Here is a 20,187-nt window from a genome sequence, read left to right on the forward strand (position 1 = left end):
AAATTGAAAGATAAAGACATTTTAAAACAAGAAAGACGGAAATAAGAATATTTTATCTTACTTAACATTCTTTTTCCAAAAAATTTAATTATAGTACGCTGTCTTTATTTTAACAATATCGTTATAACACTATTATGCTCGTTAATAAATCATGAAATTCACAAATCACCGTTTAATTTGGTAGGCAATTTGATTTTAAAGTTGATGAAACGTTCATTCATCTCCACACTTCGCAATGCACACAACAGATTTAAAATTAAGAGAAGAGAAAAGGGTTGTTTTTGGCATAATAAAAGGAATAAATTCAAATGGTTACCTGAATGTCTGAAAAAAAAAAAAAAAAAAAAAAAACCCCGCTGTAAATAAAAATCACCGAACTGGTATGATTTTTAGTGCCTTTGCAAAAAAATATTGGTAAAGGATTAGTTTCGCGTCTAAGATCTTGAAACTTCAGCGGGTTCCTTAAAAGTTAGGAAAAATTTTTGAAAATTGGCAGATATACATAAACTGCAGGTTTTATACAGGTTGTTGGAACTTACAGTTCAACAGAAAAATTGATTCGACAGTTAAACAGCATCGTCAAACTTTCTCTTTTACTTATTTTATTTGACTGATTATTTCTTCTTAAAAGAAATACTGAAAATGTTTCCAATTGTTCTTTGTTGCAATGGAAGAGGGGCTGCAGAACTCTCCGCATAAAATGTAACCCTCCCCAGATTAAAAACTGTTCTAATACTGGCATATTTTTTTCCGGAATATTCTCCCCATTTTTTAAGAGCCACACTCTTGAAGAACTTTTGGTCTTTGTCCATATCAATGAAAAATTAATTCTCTGCACTGCTCGAAGGTGTGCTTATAGAAGAAATGCCTGTGAACGATTTCAACTGTTGCACATGGTGCCAGTGTGAATAGATGAAAGCATCCCCGTTGATCTACCAGCTAATATGAATAACGGAGTGACCTCAGATCCTTCTTATATGATCAAATTTCAAATCTTAAAGACCAAGTGGACAATTTATAAGCTGAATATGAGAGATATCAGTCTTTGAATCAGAAACTGGAAAAAAAAAAAAAAAAAAAAAAAAAAACCGTGCTGCAGGACAAGCCAGCTAGTTAATCGACGGATTGTGTGATATATTAAAGAAAGTAAAGATACGGTTGGACTTTGAAAGCAGTGGAGTTATTTTGTTCCTTCAGGCTTTATTCTCTCTAATCTAAATGTTAATGCTAACCTTAATGAGGGTTAAAGCTAACCCTAATCAACCTATATCACAGATAATGACTGAGCAAATTTTGCAATTTAATACATAAAGCATTTCAACTCCATTTTACACTAAACTCTTCGGATTTTCATTGCTGCTGTGTCAGACACTTAAGTTCGAAATTCTGTTCATGATGATCTGGCTACACTTCTGACACTGACGTACCTTCAATGTAAATTCTTTTTTTAGCGGTCGGACTCCCAGGGCCAAAATTCTAGCTACTATCTCGAAGCAGTGGATATTAAAAAATATCCAGAAAATATCTGTGCCAAAATATGGTTGTTGTTTTCTTTACCTAATTTTCAATTTTACATTGGTAAGATCTCTTCTAATGACGCATGCTTTCCGAGTATTCAGATTAGGATATAGCATCGGTCAAGTAATTTTTAGATAAATTATGAACCATTCGTAAATGAACAGTTCAAAAACTTTTGCATGAATGACATTATGAAGAGTTCATAAACAAACTTTCGCATTTCCTAAATCAAATTCTGTGAAAATGCCTATTTATGTACTTCTAATTATTTTATATTAAATTAGTAAAATTCTACAGCTATTTTGCAGCATACTCCCCCCCCATCACTTAATGTTATCAAAATAGCCATGTACATATGTCATCACATTAAGCGGCTTCTACTGCAGTTGAGAAACTTTTTTTTTTGTTTGGATGATTAACTTTTATGCATAAATATGTATAACTTGTATTTAATAAGGTACACATAAAGAAATTTCATAAAATTAGTTACATTTTAATTTTCAAATTATATTTTACAGCGGCGCCGAAATACAGCCTTGCATAAGGGCAACTCATACCCACGGGGCAGGCCTTGATCCTTCTTTCCTTTTGATTCGTTAACTTATGCAAAACACATCATCGAATGGTTTTTCGCCATTGTTGTAAAGCACTGCAGCTCAGAACATGTTGTACAAACTAGCTTTAGGGAGACCTGTTTCTACGAAATGCTACCAACTGCACTTTGAAAACCACAGATGTGATACAAGCTTTAAAGTGGAAAAATAGTTCTCAGCTAATTTAAATTGTTACATTTCACTATATAATAGCCATTTTCACTTGTTGCCAATCCCCCTCTTTAGTTTATGAACCATTTGTTCCTTTAACATTCAAAAATGTTTTTCCGGGCAAGATAAAACCAGAAGCACTTAATCGGCAGTTGCCGGTGCACCCCTTTTCCCGTTCTTAAACAGCAAAACAGCTAAAAAACACTGAGTAAAAAAAGAACTTACACAGCAATTCTTTTAGGTGGGCACTGAAAACTACCATTGGCTTTATACTGAAAGGAAGCAAATGCAACTTCAGGTGGAACTATATAATGGAACATTTGTACATCTTTATAACCTCGAAATGGGTACAGTTGTCGGGCTTCTAAAACTTGCATCTGAAAAGAATCTGAAAGAAAGATAAAGTTAGCAATCAATACATTACATGCACCTTTCAGATAATTTTATCATATTTAAATAAATAAAATATAGTGAACCTTCTTGTAGCGACAATCTATGAACTTGCAAAAAATAGCATTTCTAAGAACATAGTTATGTACTAGAATCGGTAATTATAATGTTACTCTGTACGACAATTATTCGCTAACCCGACGAAAACATCATTAATATATTAAGAAGGCAAAAAAAAAAAAAAAAAAAAGTCTAATTTTGTTATTAAACTAAAATATTTTATGTATTAAACAAATTAAGGAGTTACATTTGCAGTTTTTACTATAACAAGAAAGTAGTTTTATGAACACTGTAGTTAGGAATTTTCTAATCATTAATTTTATTTTTGAATCTTTAAATGATTATCTGATCAAGGCCCACTAGTGGCTGAGTGGTTAAGGCTACTGAATAAACCCAATTCTGTTTTTAAATGAATTTTACTTAACATGAATTCAAAATATTACTCAAAGTTTTATTCTCTTTTTACGCATGTCAGTTTGATTTAGCACGAGTGGATCAAGCCAGTTTCTAAGATTTGTTTTTGGTCTAAATCGAGTAATAATTGAATTGAAAATCAAAAACTCAATAATCATTTTGTCGAATATAACCTAATGAGGAACTTGCTGGGAAGTTTCAATGGGAAATGCAGTTCTCGACAATCTTTGTCAGATAATTACCTAATGACCTAAACAAAATTTTCACAATATTACTGAAAACTCAGCTCTAGAGGATATTCGTACTGATTTTTCTCAAAAGATCACAGAAAGATTTAGGTCAACTGACAATGAAGACAATGTCCACAGCCATAACAGTGGTATTGTAGTCACACGCAAATGTACGAGTGGTTTACTGTCAGAATGTGAAAACGAATAAAATCTTGTTATGGATAACAAAGAGTATTCCCCCCCCATCTGAAATGGAAATTCACTTTGGTACATTTTCATTACATATGTTTACATGTACATTTTATTGAAATAAAATAATAACTTTAAAGCTACTATTTACAGACCTTTTTTTTATAAACTACTTTTGCTGATTTTTTAGATCTGGAAACAATCTTCTTTCCTTCCATCGATATAAAGTTTTTCTTACACGAATTCTTTTAACAGATTATTCAAGAAGGTATCTATTACAGAAAATAAAAATTAGGCATTTTGATAGCTTGATCCCAGTTGGAACCAGGCAAATGGCTGGTGTTCACGGTTTAATTCGTCTGTGTATTAATACGAGACAGTTAGCATTAGAAAGTCTTCTACAAAGGCGCATCTATCTTTAGGCAGATGGGCCTTGTGTGATTTGCCCTATTAAAATAACCTAATCCTCTTTAACTGATCAACATTCAACTTACAAGGTTTTATTTTATTATTTTTTATTATTTCTATACTTTTATTTTTCGTCCACTCCCACTAGAATACAAACTATTTTTAAAGTAAAAATAAGGAGTTGCAAGTAATTTTCTTCCTCCTCACTACGTGCCTTCATAATAATTAGAAGCACGAGCAACTAGAATCAGAAGGTCCAGAGTTTGAATTCCAGCGGTGGCATAACTGAATTTTTCTTATTTTTTCTTCGACAAATACCTAACTATTCAAGGTGGTGCCTGAACCAAAATACGATGGCCGGTAATTCGTCACCGCCTGGATTTGGTAACTGGAAGGACGTTTGGCCATCAACTGGTAGGTTTGGAATTTGAATCCCAGTGAGGGAATCATTGATTGTTCATGTTTTTTACTTCCACAAAAGCCTAATCATCTCTACAGAGTCACGTTTTAAAGTTTAGTGGACAGGGATTCGCAACTTCGGTTGACTGCTCTCTCTACTTTGTACTTATATTATTAGCACAATGCTTCTAGCAAAAATTTGTTACCTTTAATTCTCTATGTATAATTAGTGTCAGGGAAAGGCAAATTTTAAGTCAGACATAGCTTATATAGTGAAGATGCTCAATTTACTTAAAATTTTTTGTTTGTTCTTCATGCAAGTTAGTGGAAGTGGGACTTGCGTTCTAGCCTGAACTGAAGCATAAGTTGGCCTTAATCAAGCTTTCCTTTTTGGAGATAAGTTTGTTGAGATATGTATTTTCGGGCAGAAAATGTGAAAACCAACCAATTCCAGATTCGAAACACGAATCTTCTAGTGCTAGTTGGCCAAGCTACCAGACCAGTTACAAAACGAGAGCAAGCAAAAAGGAACGCAATAATTCCGTGTCTTATCAGTGTATGTATTGTTAACACACAAATAAATCTACATAGAAAAAAAAAACAAGCCATGTAAAGTACTGGGTTATGAGCAAACCTATGAAATACTAATTCAGAAGTCAAACAACAAAAATCAGCGTTATATTTTCAAATTTTCACAGGACTAGCTTCGATGGTTTTACCTAACCACCATCGAAACTAGTCCTGTGAAAATTTGAAAATATAACGCTGATTTTTGTTGTTTGACTTCAGAATTAGTATTTTTTCGGCGTGTTATTGTGTCTTAAACCTATGAAATGTTTAACAAAGGAAAGGAACCCTAGATTGATGAAGAATTCATACACAATTTTATTTTGTGTTTTATATAAAATATGTTCTGAGGTTCTTCTTCCTCTTACTATTACTAGTGATATTAATATTATTATTCAGTATTAAAAAGTTAATAAATAACTGGTTAAGTTACTGACTAGCAGTCAGACAGCAAGCTAGGTGAACACAAAGAAATTATGTTACAATATATTATGATTTACTTTTAGCTTATAAATATAAATTTGCAAAAAATAAATACGATAATAATAAAATAAATACACACTAAAACATGCATACACATGTACCGGAACCTTAAACTACATATTTATATCGAAATGTTGTAAGCAAAATTGTTTAAACATACAAGTTTGTGGTGATTTAATTTAATTTTTTATATAGTTATTTTTATTTTTAAAAAAACTTTCCTTTAATTTCTTATTTCCCACCTACAATTCCCTGCCAAAATGAGTTTTCAGGATCATGTTTTATGTAAACGAGGTAGAACCAGTAGTTAAGTTGAAGTGTCTGTCACTTAGGAGAAGAGCTTCTTAGAAGTTCTTAGTACAGCGTGTTCTGCCTTCAGGCCACGTCGTTGATTTAAGCTAATCTTATTATGTTCGTTCGTATTGTTACGTGCCTGTTCGCAGGTTAGGAGGGGGAAAAAAATGTAATTTTATGAAACTAGCATTTTCACAGTGGCTTGGTTGGCAAAGCACACTAGGGCTATCTGCTTAAGGGGAGGGTTGCCTTCGTGGTGGACTTTCTAAGCATTTTCACAGTGAATGGGTTGGGTTGGGTTGTGTAAGCAATATAATGCAACTTCTCACACAACAAACATTTCCAATTAACTACAAATACATTATATTTAAATTTGATGAATTTAAAGTTCTACACCTTTAAATGCAAAATTCATGAAGTTAGACTTACAACTTGCTCACTTAAACTACATATTTATTGCACTGACTTAAAATACAGAATTTTTTTAGTTCTGAAGGGAATTTTTAACCACTTCTGGGAAAACAATACATACGAACGAAATCAGTTACATCCCAAGACTGGGGCACCAGCATGATGGACCCCGATACGTTTTTTCAGAACAGTGGAATCACCCTTTTTCATTAGGTATAATGAGATAGCCCCATGACTTCAACTTCCATAAGACTATTGCATCTAAAACTGACTTCTGCTCAGGGCCGCTTGTATTTCACCAAATGCTTCTATACTGTCTTTATCTTTTATGTACGAAGAAACTCTCTTACAGAATTTCAAGTCACCAGCTCCAACAATTTCCTCAGATACTCTGGCATTTTAGCCTTTCGATCGGTTTCACGCATAGTAAATGTTTATTTTAAATTTCTAGCACTCTCCAAACTTCAGAAAATTTTATCATTGTTTACATTATCTTTTTCGCTTTATGGTTTGCAAAATTAAAAAAATACCAAAGTTGTTCAATAAGAGGTAGGGCCTTCGGTCCAGATATCCTGGTGCTAGCATTCTCTACCATGAAACCTCTGCTCAGGGCCGCTCCTAACGGGGGTGCATTACGTAAAAGTATGCGGGCGGCGACAATCAGGGGCGGCCAGACTCTCGCGATACCACGACTAAATATTTTAAATTCATTGTAAGTACTTTTTATACAATTTGTCACATGTAAGCATGTAGTACTGTGTGGCCCCAACTTGACAGTAACTGTGGTAGTGACTGCTATGAACTGTAAATTTACACAAACACGTAAGAAGGGTTTAAAGCCCTTTTTATTCCACTTTAGAAATAACAGCTGCGTTCACTTGACGCTTACAAACTACGCCGACCCGGCGGTTTAACAAAACAGAAATGTGAAACTAAAAATTAATGACAGGATGAATAAACAACTAGATCACTACCTACGAGGCTCTGAAATCGTAATTAACCTAACCGCGTTCTAAAATATAGCTGAGATTCAGCGAGCTTACTGATTAAGCAGTTGAAAGATTCAGCGAACTGCCGAGATAGGCACACAGGCCGAAACGCGCGGTTCTTAAATTTCTACCTAGCAACCTTCACGTTCGCGATTCAAGAAGCACCCTTACAAATTCGTTTTCCTTCTATTTAAACTCAACTTACTTCTGCTAAAATTTGAATATACTGCGCGTTCTACTACAATTTACATACTCTAGCATTGGCAATTCTAGGGGAAAGTAAAGGCTTGACAGGTAAGATAGCTTAAAATAAATCTAAGTTAAAATAAATATAAACCCTACAAGCATTTAGTAAGTATGAAATAAAAATTTTATTAATCATTGAGCTTTTTTTTTTTTTTTTTTTTTTTCTAATTTGGAGGCGGCAATCTGAGGAAAGTACGCGGGGCCAATGACCTAGGAGCGGTCCTGCTTCTCCTCATGTGTATATATTTTAAATGTCCTAAATCTTTTAGTCCATATAATGTTTTGCACCACATTACAATAGTCAATGACTCTTTTCAAGAGACCAAATAGTCCATATGTCAAACATTGGGAGACTGCAGGAATATGAAGAAAAGGTGCCTGTTCAATACCTATATCAGTCTTAATTTTTTTCAAAGAATGCAGTGATACTTTTCGAAGTTTGTCTCTTTGCTTTGTCTTAATGAAGTTTGATTCTTTGAACGTCATTCGGATTAAGAAATGGAATTTCTTCTGCAAATATCGGACGTAAAACTTTCTCTTGATTTTAACTTTTTTCACTCTTCTTTTTTTATTTCTCTCTGTACGAAAATCTTGCAACAATCAAAAACTCCTTACTGAAATTTCTTTGCACTAATGAAACCAGGTTTGTAAATATTTTTCTCCCAGTTTGCAATTATATATACAGTAGACACCCGATTATCCGCTCCTGCCGCACAAAAGTTTTTTTTTTTTTTTTTTTTTTTTAACAAGCGTAAAGCAAAGAAAATAAAAATGTTCACAAAACTGAGCGAAACGTTAAATTTGCTAACATCGTGCTTATTTATAGCAAAAATATCCCAGGCCTTCTCGGAACCTTCCCCTCTGATGAGTAAGTGATTTCTTACTCATCCTTGCAGTGCCCGCTCCACCGCCCTTTCTCGTCTTAATCTTACCGATACGTCCCCTTCCTCCCACTCGCCATTGTTAGTTTAAGTCTGATAGTGTTTGCGAACCTGTCCGAGTTAATTTCTTATCTTTTATTGTGTTCAGTGCTTTTTGGTTTTGTGTTTTTCGTTATCGATTTAAAATGTCAGAAAAACGAAAGAAGGTTGTGTTGACGATTGCGCAAAAACTAGAATTAATTTCCAAAGTAGCAAACAACGTTACGAGGCAGCAGATGGAATTGGATTACGGAATCGCGGAAACAACAATGCGTGACATTCTAAAGCAAAAAGACCAACTGGTGAACTTTGCATCAATGTCGGACAGTGCTTCCGCAATGAAAACGCGAAAAACTATGAAGGGTTCTACCTTTGATGAGCTAGACACGGCATTGACAGAGTGGTTAGCTCAAGTTCGAATAGAGAGTACTCCTGTAAATGGTCCTATCATTGCGGCGAAGGCAAAAACCTTTTTTGAGTTGTTAGGTCTGAAAGGAAATTTTGATGCGTCTTCTGGCTGGTTGACTCCTTTTAAGCAGCGACATGGAATTCGAGAAATTGGACTTCATGGGGAGAAACTTAGTGGTGACCAACAAGCAGTCGACGATTTCCACCATGAATTTGAAGAATTTGTTTTAAAAATAGAGCTATCTTTTGAACAAATTTACAATGCCCACGAATCGAGACTTTTGTGGAAATGTCTTCCCACTCGCACTTTAGCATTTGAAAATGAAACTAAAGCGGCGGGTCATAAAAGCAGCAAGGAAAGGATCACTATAATGTCTTGCGGTAACGCTACCGGTGGTCATAAACTTAAGACTTGTTGTCATTGGAAAGTAAAAAAAAAAAAAAAAAAAAAACCGAGATCTTTCAAAGGCACAAGGTTAGAAAATTTTCCCGTTGATTACTTTAACAAAAAAAAAAAAAAAAAAAAAAAAAAAAAGGGGATGGATGAACCGAAATACTTTTCAAGAATGGTTCGAAAAAATCTTTTTTCTTCAAGTGCGTAAACATCCTAAATCGAAAAACCTGCCTGAAAAAGCTGTGCTATTGATCGACAACGCACCTTCTCAACCAGCAACAAGCGTGTTAGTCATCTGATGGACAAATTTTTGCAAAGTTTCTCTCCCCAAACGTTACTGCGCTAATCCAACCCATGGAACAAGGAGTCATTGCAACAATGAAAAGAACATATGGAACCACGCTGCTAATGACCAAAATTGAAGAAGGTTATGATCTGAAAGAGTTTTGGAAACACTACACAATCTTGGACAGCATCTACGATATTGCATCTGCACGGGACTCAGTGAAACCGTCAACCCTCATAAAATCATGGAGAAAACTCATGCCTAATGTTGAAGCCAACAACAACCTAAACCCTTTGAGTTGTGACGAAGAGAATGAAGATGTAGACACGCCCACGGCAACTCTTGCCGATATGGTGAAAACAGTTTCGGGTGGTGAGAACGTCGATGCTGAAAACATTAACGAGTGGTTGGAGTGTGACGTCAACGAACCTGGCTTCGAACGCTTGACAGATGACGAAATTGCGATGAAAGCAAGGGGAGAGACCGAGAATGAAGGACAGCGAAGTGAAGACAAAGAAGAGCCTATTGTGCAGATGCGGAAGACGCACGAAGCGGCTTTGCAACAAGTCGACGGATTGCTGAGCTATTTGGAAGTACAAGACGACGCGGTGTTGGCCGAGAAACTTATGCTACGAAAAATGCAATCTCGGATCAAGAGAAAATGCTTCCAAAGCAAGAAGCAAACACAAATGACTGATTTCTTCAAAAAGGTGTAGTTTTACAGTTATTCTTTTGTAATTACATAATACATTACAGTATTAAAACACTACATATGTATTAATTTTTCTGTGTATCCTTGACGCCTCTTGTAAGTATACAAAGCACTTTTCTGCTTTCATTAACAAAATGTATTTTAGGTTAGTTTTGAGTGATATACTAAAATCTTAAGCGTTAGTTAAACATTTTCTGCTGCTTATTTTACGTTTTATTGTATATAAATCGATTTTGCAAAGTTGGAATGACTGTTTTTTCTTTTGCTATACCCGTTTTTAGCTTTTTTTTTCGGATTATCCGCGATTTTTGTTATCCGCGGCGGTCGCGCCACCCAATTCCGCGGATAATCGGGAGTGTACTGTATATATATATATATATATATATATATATATATATATATATATATATATATATATATATATAGTATTATTTTTTTGTTGCAGTCATTTAGGTAAATCCAAGCTTCAACAAGTGTTAATTTATTTCCTGCTAAATAGTTAACATACAGGCATCTACAAATTGTTCTGCTTGAGCCACATGCATTGGCAACCCAATGCTTTTAGTTTTTTTTAAGTTATAAATTTTGGTTTATTATTTTAATTATTATTGCTACAGATATATTTAAAGATTTTGCAATTCATTTCTGCACTGGCAGATTTTCTATTGCTACCAACGATTTAGCTTTAGAAACAGCACATACCTTTTTCGTCTATCTTTTCAAGTCTTCTTTCCATGTAGGATTAAAGATTGACTGTTTTTCTTTTTCTGATTAATAGTGTTGCATATTTTGCAGCTAGAAATTTTGACAGTTTGCATTTCACAGCATTTTTAAATTATGGAATAGGAATGCTTCTCTTCAGACAGCCCAAACACTTATCTTTTAATCCACAGCTTGTTTACACGCAATATTTAGAAAGAAGAATAAATTTAAAAGGAGCAGATGACAATTCTTATTTCAAATAATAACAGTTGCCAGAATTTATACCGAAACACTTGCTTTTTTAAAAATTTTGTATCGAGATCATACTAAAAATGTGCAAATACCCTCTGTATATATGAAGTATTTACTTCTGAAAGAAAAACATGCAAATACAGTTAAGCACGGGCACACGAGCTGTTCACAGGGTTAGTTCTGAGCGGCTCATGTGCTAGGAAAGCACAAATTTCATAAAACTACCAAGAGAAAGAATTATTTTATTTACTTTAATGTCAAAATTCTCCTGGTAATTTATCGCTGGATTTATGTACTTCTAACATTTTGCCTTAATTTCTTGAACATATTTTAAGTATATACATGTTCTTCACAAAAAGTATTCTATGCCTTATATATATATATACATATGGTCTTGCCGATCAGAGGGTTAAGGCCCCCCTCCCCATGTTGTGGCATACTTTGCATACCCTTATTTACACCACTGACAGTAAGCCCAAAACCCTTTCGCGCTCTTCCAAAGAAAGCCAATTGTGCATTAATGTATAACAGACCAGAAAAAGTGCAGCAGTTATGTCTACACAATAGGTAATACCCAACGGCCCAGTTGTCATAGCCCTAGTAACTGTAAACTTTTATTTTTAGAAGTAGAATCAAATCGAATCTTTACATTAAGAACAAGTTCCTAGCCCAGAAGGGCTTTGTGCTTGCATTAATTTAAATATGGATCTTTAGTATTTGGAAAATTAGGAACAATCGTGTCACCGTACGGTGAAAATTTTTTTAAAGTCTGGTCATTTACCAGTGATGAGATAAGATGGCAAATGAAGAAATACATGAAGAAAATAAGTCGAAAATCTTTAGAAACTGGTTATTTACTAGTGAGTAGATGAGATGGCAATTAAATGGCATATGAATTTCGATGATATAATTTACATGGAGAAACTCAAGTCACCTGACTTGAGAAAATGTTTTGACTGGACGATGAACTGATGTGAGAATTCACAGAATTTTCTTTTATATGCACAGTAACTTGGTGAGAAAATATTTATAAAGGGTAACAGTTGAGTAAGTAAGTAAGTAGTAAAATGAATAATTAGTAAGGAAGCTTGAATGTTGAGATAAAACTTGAAATCTTCGTAAGCTGATTTATGACATGTAACTGGGCTAAGCTAATGAGAACATTGAATTATGTAGTTGACAGTAGCATTCTTGATAACAAATTTTCATGATAATATAAAATATTCTTGATTAAATATATTCAAAGTTTAGAATAAAATGATGAAAAAAAAAAGTCCATAAGCTTTGCCAGTAGTAAAAAGTCCATAAGCTTTGTCAGAGATTTGTAGACAAAAAGGGTTAAAATAATGCTTTGTACATTATGTACAATATATAATATTTCATGATGAATTAATTTTCATTTGACAGTTACCAACCCACACAATGAAATGTTTTTCAGCCTTTGCACCAACAATTTGCAGATCACAATATGAGAGATTTTGTATATTTACATGGGCAAAACTATTGATATTTTCAAAGAATTTGTAGGTTGATAAAATATGTTCTGAGTTAATACAATATATGTAGCTATAGGATCGATCTTCAGTTCATAATGTAGTTGTTCATTTGTGAGGTAGTATGGAGCTGAGAGAAAACATCTAAGAATTTTATTTTGTACGATTTGAATCTTCTTTCTGAGTGTTATATTAAGTGTTCACCAGGCTGGGATGGTATAGGTTGGGACGGGATGAATCATGGCTAAATAGAGCTTTCGCTTGTTTTCAATAGACAGTTTTGAGTTTCTTTTTAAAAGTGGAAAGATGTTGATGAAGACAGTATTTACTTTCTTTATATTATATTCGACATGAGATTTGAATTTGAGCTTGCTATCAATGATGATTCCAAGATATTTGATTTTTTTGACGTTTGGAATGTTTATGCTATTGATTATAATATGGTTATTAATGCGAATGTTGGTCTTATGTCTCCTGAAGATGATGGTGATACATTTTGATGGATTTACTTTTATCTTCCAGGTATGGTGCTATTGCATTACAATATTAATTACGATTTGAAGCTTGTCATGTGCATGAATAAGATTTATGGAGTTTGTAAAGATGACTGTGTCATCAGCATATTTTAAGATATTGACCCCCAGTGGGGTAGGCTTGTCATTAATGAAGATATTAAAGATAGAAGGTCCTAAAAATCGACCTTTGGAGAATACCACTTTTGGTTGATTTTATTGAACAGAAATCATTGTTAATTTTGATTTGGAAGGTTTTGTAAGTGATGCAGCATTGGATGATCTTGATAAAAGGCTTTGGACGTCTAATAGTAGTTGAGTTTTTACAGGATAGCATTGTGTCAAACTTTATCGAAAGCCTTTTGAATATCTATAAAGCAGGCAGCATCAGTTTCTTTTCAGTTAAAGGAGTTTCCAATATTGTAGATAAGGTTGGTAATTCGATGAACAGTTGAATAACCTTTCCCGAATCCAAACTGACTTTTACCAATGATATCTTGTATACCCAGAAAGAAGGTGAGCCTGTTATGGACAAAATTTTTGTCTAAAGAAGAAAGATGGCTGATGAGCTTGTAGTTTTCGCAGAGTTTTGAATTTTTTCCTGTTTTGTTAAAAGGATGATGGTGGCAAGCTTCCAGTTGTTGAGATAGTAGCTAAGTGTTGTACAGTTATTGAAAATTTTGACATAACTGGAAGGGAGTAATTTGATGATTTTGTTGTTAATTTTGTCGTGTCCATGGGGCTTTTCAATTTTTGAGATTTTTAATGATATTGACGGTTTCTTCAATACGTGTATCCAGTCTTTTCAGAAATTTCCTTGGAGTTGAGGTTGTTAATGAATGTATTGACTTCTGAAGTTGTATCATGATTATCTATATAATTATTAGTAAAGACAGTAGTAAAATATATTGCCATATGCTCACAGATGTCTTCGTTGTAATGAAACAAATCTGTGGGAGCATGATGGGACCTACTCAATTTGCAGTTGCTGTAAGTGCCATAGCTAGGGTCCAGACGGAGTTAGGTTCTTGATTAATATTGTCGATACGTGTTTTCAATTTGCCATTGTTAAATTTGTGGATCACAGATCTAATTTCCTTGTTTATACGGTTAACACGAGTTTTGGCAGAGGGATCAAAGTAACTTTGATAGCTCTTCCTAAAATGATTCCTGGCCTTAATTTTACTTCTGATGAATTCAGGCAGTGAATATCGGTTTGTGGAGTTATTCATCCTTGTAGCCTTAACAATAGCAGCATTGATATCCTTAGTAATAATCTGAATATTGTTGTCAATGAAGGTTGTGGAGCAGTCTTCATTTAGAATAGGCGTCATGTTCTGTATGGTATTTTGGAAGATATTCCAGGTGATATGACTACCGTGATTCTGAATAAGCTGGGGATCCTTATGCAGCAAGAAATTTACAAGTAGATGGTCAGAGTCTAATTCAGTTAACACTTTAAGGTTTGGAAAGAAATTAGTGCTTTTAGTAAGAAGCATACCCAGTATGTCACCGGTTCGATTTGTAGAGGTGTTCATTGGTTCATAAGGCGCGAAGAGATTGACATTGTTTTGCAGGATGTAGGTGAAGAGAATATTTCCATTAGGATTTGAGTTATTGCAATTCCAGGCGATATTCTTTGCCTCAAAGTATCCCACGACATTGGTCTGATAGGGAAATTTAAAAAGATGATCAAGTTCTGTAGGATTTAAAATATTCTATGGTGGGTTGTAGATTGAAATAATAAGGATGGGATTTTTACTATTATTGCTGCTGTAGACTAGAGCTCCAGTAGCCTCAATACAGTACAAAGTCCGTAATCCGGATGTCCATTATCCGGAATGATCTATAATCCGGACCTCAAGGACACAAACTTATGCATGCGCTTTTAATGCGCGCGTCCGCTACGCATGCGCACTTCCGATAGTGACAGAGAGGTTATTGAAAACGAAAAAATTTTGATTGACAAGTTAGTAGGTATTCTCGACACAGCTACTACAGGACTTGAACAGCGGAACTTTGTAACTGAACAAGAAATGATGTCTGTTTATAGAATTAAAGAAAAAGTATTAGCACAAAAAACGAAACAACTTACATTGAAAGAAATGTTTAATAAAATAAACAAATAAATATTAAGCTTTATTTTTGTAAATTTTGATACCTGTCAGATCATAATTGCTCTTTATTTCATAAATTACGGTTTCATATTTTTAATTGTATAATTTCTGCATGCCATCTTACCAGATTTAAATTGATGATCTATAATCCGGAATCGCCGAAGTCCCGACGAGTCCGGATTACGGACTTGTACTGTATACCCAGCATTACTAAAATCAATTATAGAGAATTTAATACGCTTTTTAATGAACATTGCAGTACCACCTCTGCTATTATGAATTCTATCTTTCCTGAGAATCTTATAATTACAAATTTTCAAGGAATCCATAAGGTGTGTTTCATTAAAACACATGTCAACTTCATATTGAGGGAAAGCTTTCGATCTAAGACTGTCTTTTTAATCTATTGGTATTGAAGAAAGAAATATTAGTGAAACTGCGAGTAGTACCATTTTGATTTAGAAGGTGAATATTTGTATTATATTGATTCATTGGTAAAAAATTCAATAACCTTTAAGACTGCTTACATTTTTTTCTATATCCGTTAGTGCATTATTGAAGTTTTGAAGGAGCTGCTTTGAAGTGCAGTTAAAGTCCTTGAATCAAGAGATAACATCGTTTCAGTTTTGAGCTTCCTTACAATTATTATTTGATTCATTGTTATTTTGTGCCTAATTGCTGTAATTTGTATTTCCTCTATTTATTGTGGGATTTGAATATGAAGGTAGACTTTGCATATTTTCTGCGATTTCAGGATGAGGAGTAGGAGCATTTTGATTGGCATACAGTCTGTGTGACCAAGCATTCTGGTTGGCTGTGGGTTGATTGACCTCATTAACATTTTGAAAATTAAACTTCGGAAATTTTTGCAGGTTTTCATCTTTTGTGGCAGGTGCGTTTAAATTTTCAGCTTGTTTTAGATATTTTTTGGGATAGAAAGAGCATGATTTAGAATTTGAAATATGATCTCCCCCCACAGTTCACACATTTTTGTTTATTGTCTTCTTTAGTAATTTTGCAAAGATAGGTGAAGTGCTTGCATTTCAGGCAGCGTTCAGGATTACATGAGTCTTGGTTACGTCCATATTGCTGGCAGTGAAAACATTGTGTGGGCTAATTTGGTGAAGTATATCTAACGACGTTAATTCTAAGGCCTAGAAAATATTTTCAGATGAAAGATATGTTTCCCTTGCTTATTTTGGAGAATTTCAACTGTAAATACAGGAATCGGGATAATTTCTCCATTTTCAGTCCTTTGCATTTGTTTGGCATTTGACTGCAGAATGTTTAATTCTTTAAGCTTTTCTTCTATATCTGCTATTTCAGTTGTAATTAACAGTTTCTTAATGACAACCTTGACCATAATGTCACTTAAGTTTATATGTGTGAAATGGAATCTGTATTTGCTTTAAATGTCGCTGTGCAGCATGAAAATCTTCTTCGATGGTGAGTTTAAGATGCATTTCTTTATGATTAACATCTGCTTCCAATTTGCTTAAGTGCAAGGAGTTCGCTCTTAGTACTTCCCAATTTATATTAGCTTCTGAAATTATTATTTGTGGCTTTTGCTTTTGATTGTGAGTTTATCTTAGTGGAACATGCTGAGCTTTCATTAGCTATAGAATTTGGATTATTAGTAGCTGAATTTGTATATCTAATAGTAGAATTCAGGTCGGTATTTAGCAGAATATCAGGTTGCAGGTTTTCAAACTGGTTTCAAGTATTCGTTGTCTTTTTTGGCGATTTATTGCCTAAATCATAGCAGGCGGATGATGGGTATGGTTTTCCACTTGTCACTTGCAATGGTGGTAAGTTTTTGGAATTCTTCTGAATCTTTATCATTGATGGATACATCAGAAATGGAATCTGGTAAATTAGTATTAATGGTGTGCACATTTTCTAATTCAGTGGGAAATCATTCTTAATTGGTTTACAGAGTTTACGTTTTACGTTGCTCGGATGTTATGCGGCTATTTTTGCCAATTTGGATGAGTTGATCATGCATGCTCTCTCTCAGAAACATGGTGGATGTGCCAGAGCGGCAAACCCAGTGGGTGCTTTTTGGATTGTCTATCCTTACTCTGCCTCATCTTGATAAGTGTGAACTAAGTCATGGCAACAGTGAGTCACCGTCATACACCAAAATACACTTACAATCAGAGTCGCTGGCAGATCGAGATCACAGAGGCGAAACATTTGGTCTGGACTCTAGGAGTTCAGCGTCCGAAAATGATGCAGTAGAGATGATGGAAGTAGAGAAGTACTGTAATCAGTTAAAAATCACACCTATTTTTTACTTATGCTTATTATGTAATGTTTTTCAGTCATTGCCGTTCACATTTCATTTCTTCCACAAAGTGGCAATCTAATTTGAGATCAGTACTGTAGAGATTTACAGTAAATGCAAGAACATTATCTAATGTGACTAATCTTGCGAGGTCTCTAAATCAACCCTGTTTGCAAGAATATACCACTTGAATCTGGTGGCCTCACGAATGTGTCCCTTCAATAGATAGCACCTCTACATCTGCTCTGGTCTTAATGACACTGCAGACAGTAAATCTATAGTGTATTAAGTTGTTGTGTACTTTAAGGGTTTCCTGTTATGTCTGATAGAGACTAATAATGACTAAAAGCCATGATCTGGGCCATGATTTAAAAAAAAAAGAAAAAAACTATTGTGAAATTTACTGGATGAAATCCTTTGCAGTAAACACATTCAGAAGAAAGTCCTCCATAATGAAGAAACTGATAAAACTTTCATATGCAATTTACAGTAAAAAAATTACAAATTATATTTGCCAACATTTGTGTTAACATAAATACAGTACCAGTCACTGTTTCTTAACTTAATACTTCACAGAGAAGCCCATTTATTCAATATAAACTTTAAATGACGATACTGATATTTTTGAGTTGATAAAAGCAACAAAATATATACTAACCCATTTCTACAATATTATTTTATAAAATTATATAAGTTTACTTATTTTATCCCACATCTCATAGAGCACCAGATAACCTTTAACCTTAGCAGCAGGTGAAAGTCCACTTCAAGATGTATAGGCCATATTCACTTATGGTCTTAATTATTCCATGCTATAGACTCATAGAGATCTTAAATAACTAAGCCACATGAACATGAAAACCCAAAATTTTATCCTGCTTGAGATAAATAATAGCTCTTGAAGGTGATATACTCAGCTATAAATAGTGCAGACAGAAATTTGCAGTTAATTTTTTTAAATATATTCATTATATAACAAATGATAATTTGAAACAAATTTTTCCATATGAGAAAAGGATTTTAAACTAAAACCAAGGAGAAAAGAAATAGAGGAGAGGCCCAACTGGTTTTTCTCATACCCTCCCTCGAAGCAGTGATGCACCCCTCTCGTTGACCAAAACATTCAGTGACTTGCCATTAATATCAATAGGTTTTGACAAGATTGGAGGTAAACATTTTGTAATTAGATCATAAACATAAGTATAACTGTACATATTTTCTTTTGGTACAATATTTCAGAGCCCTAGGTATGTGAAAGGATACATTTTTAAACAACATTTCATTCTGAATGGAATTAAATGCTATACTTTTCCCAGAACAGTTTTAAGGTAATCTATATTTTGGAGTACCCTTTGGATTATCGGCAAGCTGTTTTTATTTATTGTAACCTGAGTATTTTATGCTGTATGTTTTGAAAATCCTACCATGATATGATTGGTTGGATGCTATCATGACATTAGTGGTTGTAATGTGTTATCGTGCTCAATTTAATTGTTGGAAGAACATTCCTCAGGGCTTATTTCTGTATTAGATGTTGGCCAAGAAGCACGTACATTACTTATATTGTAAAATGGTTGCTAGTGGTAAACTGGGTGTTTGGTGGTATAGAGCGGAAAACGAGAATGTGTTTTTTTTTTTTTTTTTTCTTTTTCTTTTTTAAAGTGTTTAAAGACAGAAGAAAAGAAATTTTGTTGGATGTAATTCAACGGAATATCTTTCTGATAATGACTTCTTTCACCTCTCAGTAAATCACACAGTGACATTTAAAGACATGGAAACTCGAGCTCATACCAAAACTATTGAAAGGGATATTTTTGAAAGAAATGCCACCAACAGTCCGGCACTATGGAGGATATTTTTGATTCTTACTTTTGTGAATTTATGTGGTGATGGCAGTATACAGATTCTAGTTCAGATAATGCTAAAGTTTTTGGATGCTGTTAAGGAATTTTGTGTGCCACACACTAAAGACACAGAAATTTCTAAATAAGGTAAGTTGATATTTCTTTTTTGGACTGCATACATTAATGCATCCCAGAGTAAGTTTTCCTTTGAAAGTCATCCATGAAGGCATTGCTCTTCTAAGGCAAAAAGCCCTTGCATTCTTTACCCTACTTAAAAAAAAAAAAAAAAAAAAAAAAAAAAACTTAAATTGACCTATGTGCTAATTACAAATATTTTAACACACATAATTTAATATTTACATTTAGCCATCAAGTTTCAAACTTTTGACATAAAACAAGTTTTTGGGATGCATTCATTGTCAAATTCAAATTTTCTAATAAATACATTTTAACAGAGAATCTAGTATATCTCTTGGGAATTTTACCCAGTTCCTCTTAGCAATTATACCTATTTTGATACTTTTTAGTTATGATACAGATAGCAAATATTGTAATATGCTCCAGTAATTCACTTTTTAGCTATGAATGAGACCTGGGAATGTTAGGAACCGAGCATGAACCTTGAATTTCTGGGATGAAAAGACTTGTGTGGAAAACATTTAACAATATGGAATCAATAAGAGGATCATTTGAGATAGAACCTCCTACGATGGACAACACAAAGGTTTTTACCTCCATGGTTCACCCTATTTTCAAATTCTTAATAAGCTGTCATGATGAAGTGGCACATTGACATGCTCACATCACCTTGACTGCACATGGCACTTCTGTCATATTGGCAGATATGGAAAATTTTATACAAATACATGCTTACAAATAAAGGAAAATTTGACTTGGC

At 34.0% G+C, this 20,187-nt stretch overlaps 1 protein-coding gene across 1 annotated transcript in view; it reads right to left on the reverse strand.

Moving 5' to 3' along the window:
- The window catches only part of LOC118188723 (transmembrane protein 8B), a 167,526-nt gene that overhangs the window by 133,134 nt on the left and 14,205 nt on the right, over positions 1 to 20,187 (reverse strand). Inside the window, exon 2 of the mRNA XM_085809561.1 lies at positions 2,508 to 2,670. Within this exon, the coding sequence (XP_085665687.1) occupies positions 2,508 to 2,670 (163 nt within the window). The remainder of the gene's footprint in view (positions 1 to 2,507; positions 2,671 to 20,187) is intronic.

The sequence above is a fragment of the Stegodyphus dumicola genome, chromosome X2, assembly GCF_044657685.1.
Source record: "Stegodyphus dumicola isolate Sdum_Otavi_A_Nest chromosome X2, ASM4465768v1".
In the NCBI taxonomy this organism is placed as follows: Eukaryota; Metazoa; Arthropoda; class Arachnida; order Araneae; family Eresidae; genus Stegodyphus; species Stegodyphus dumicola.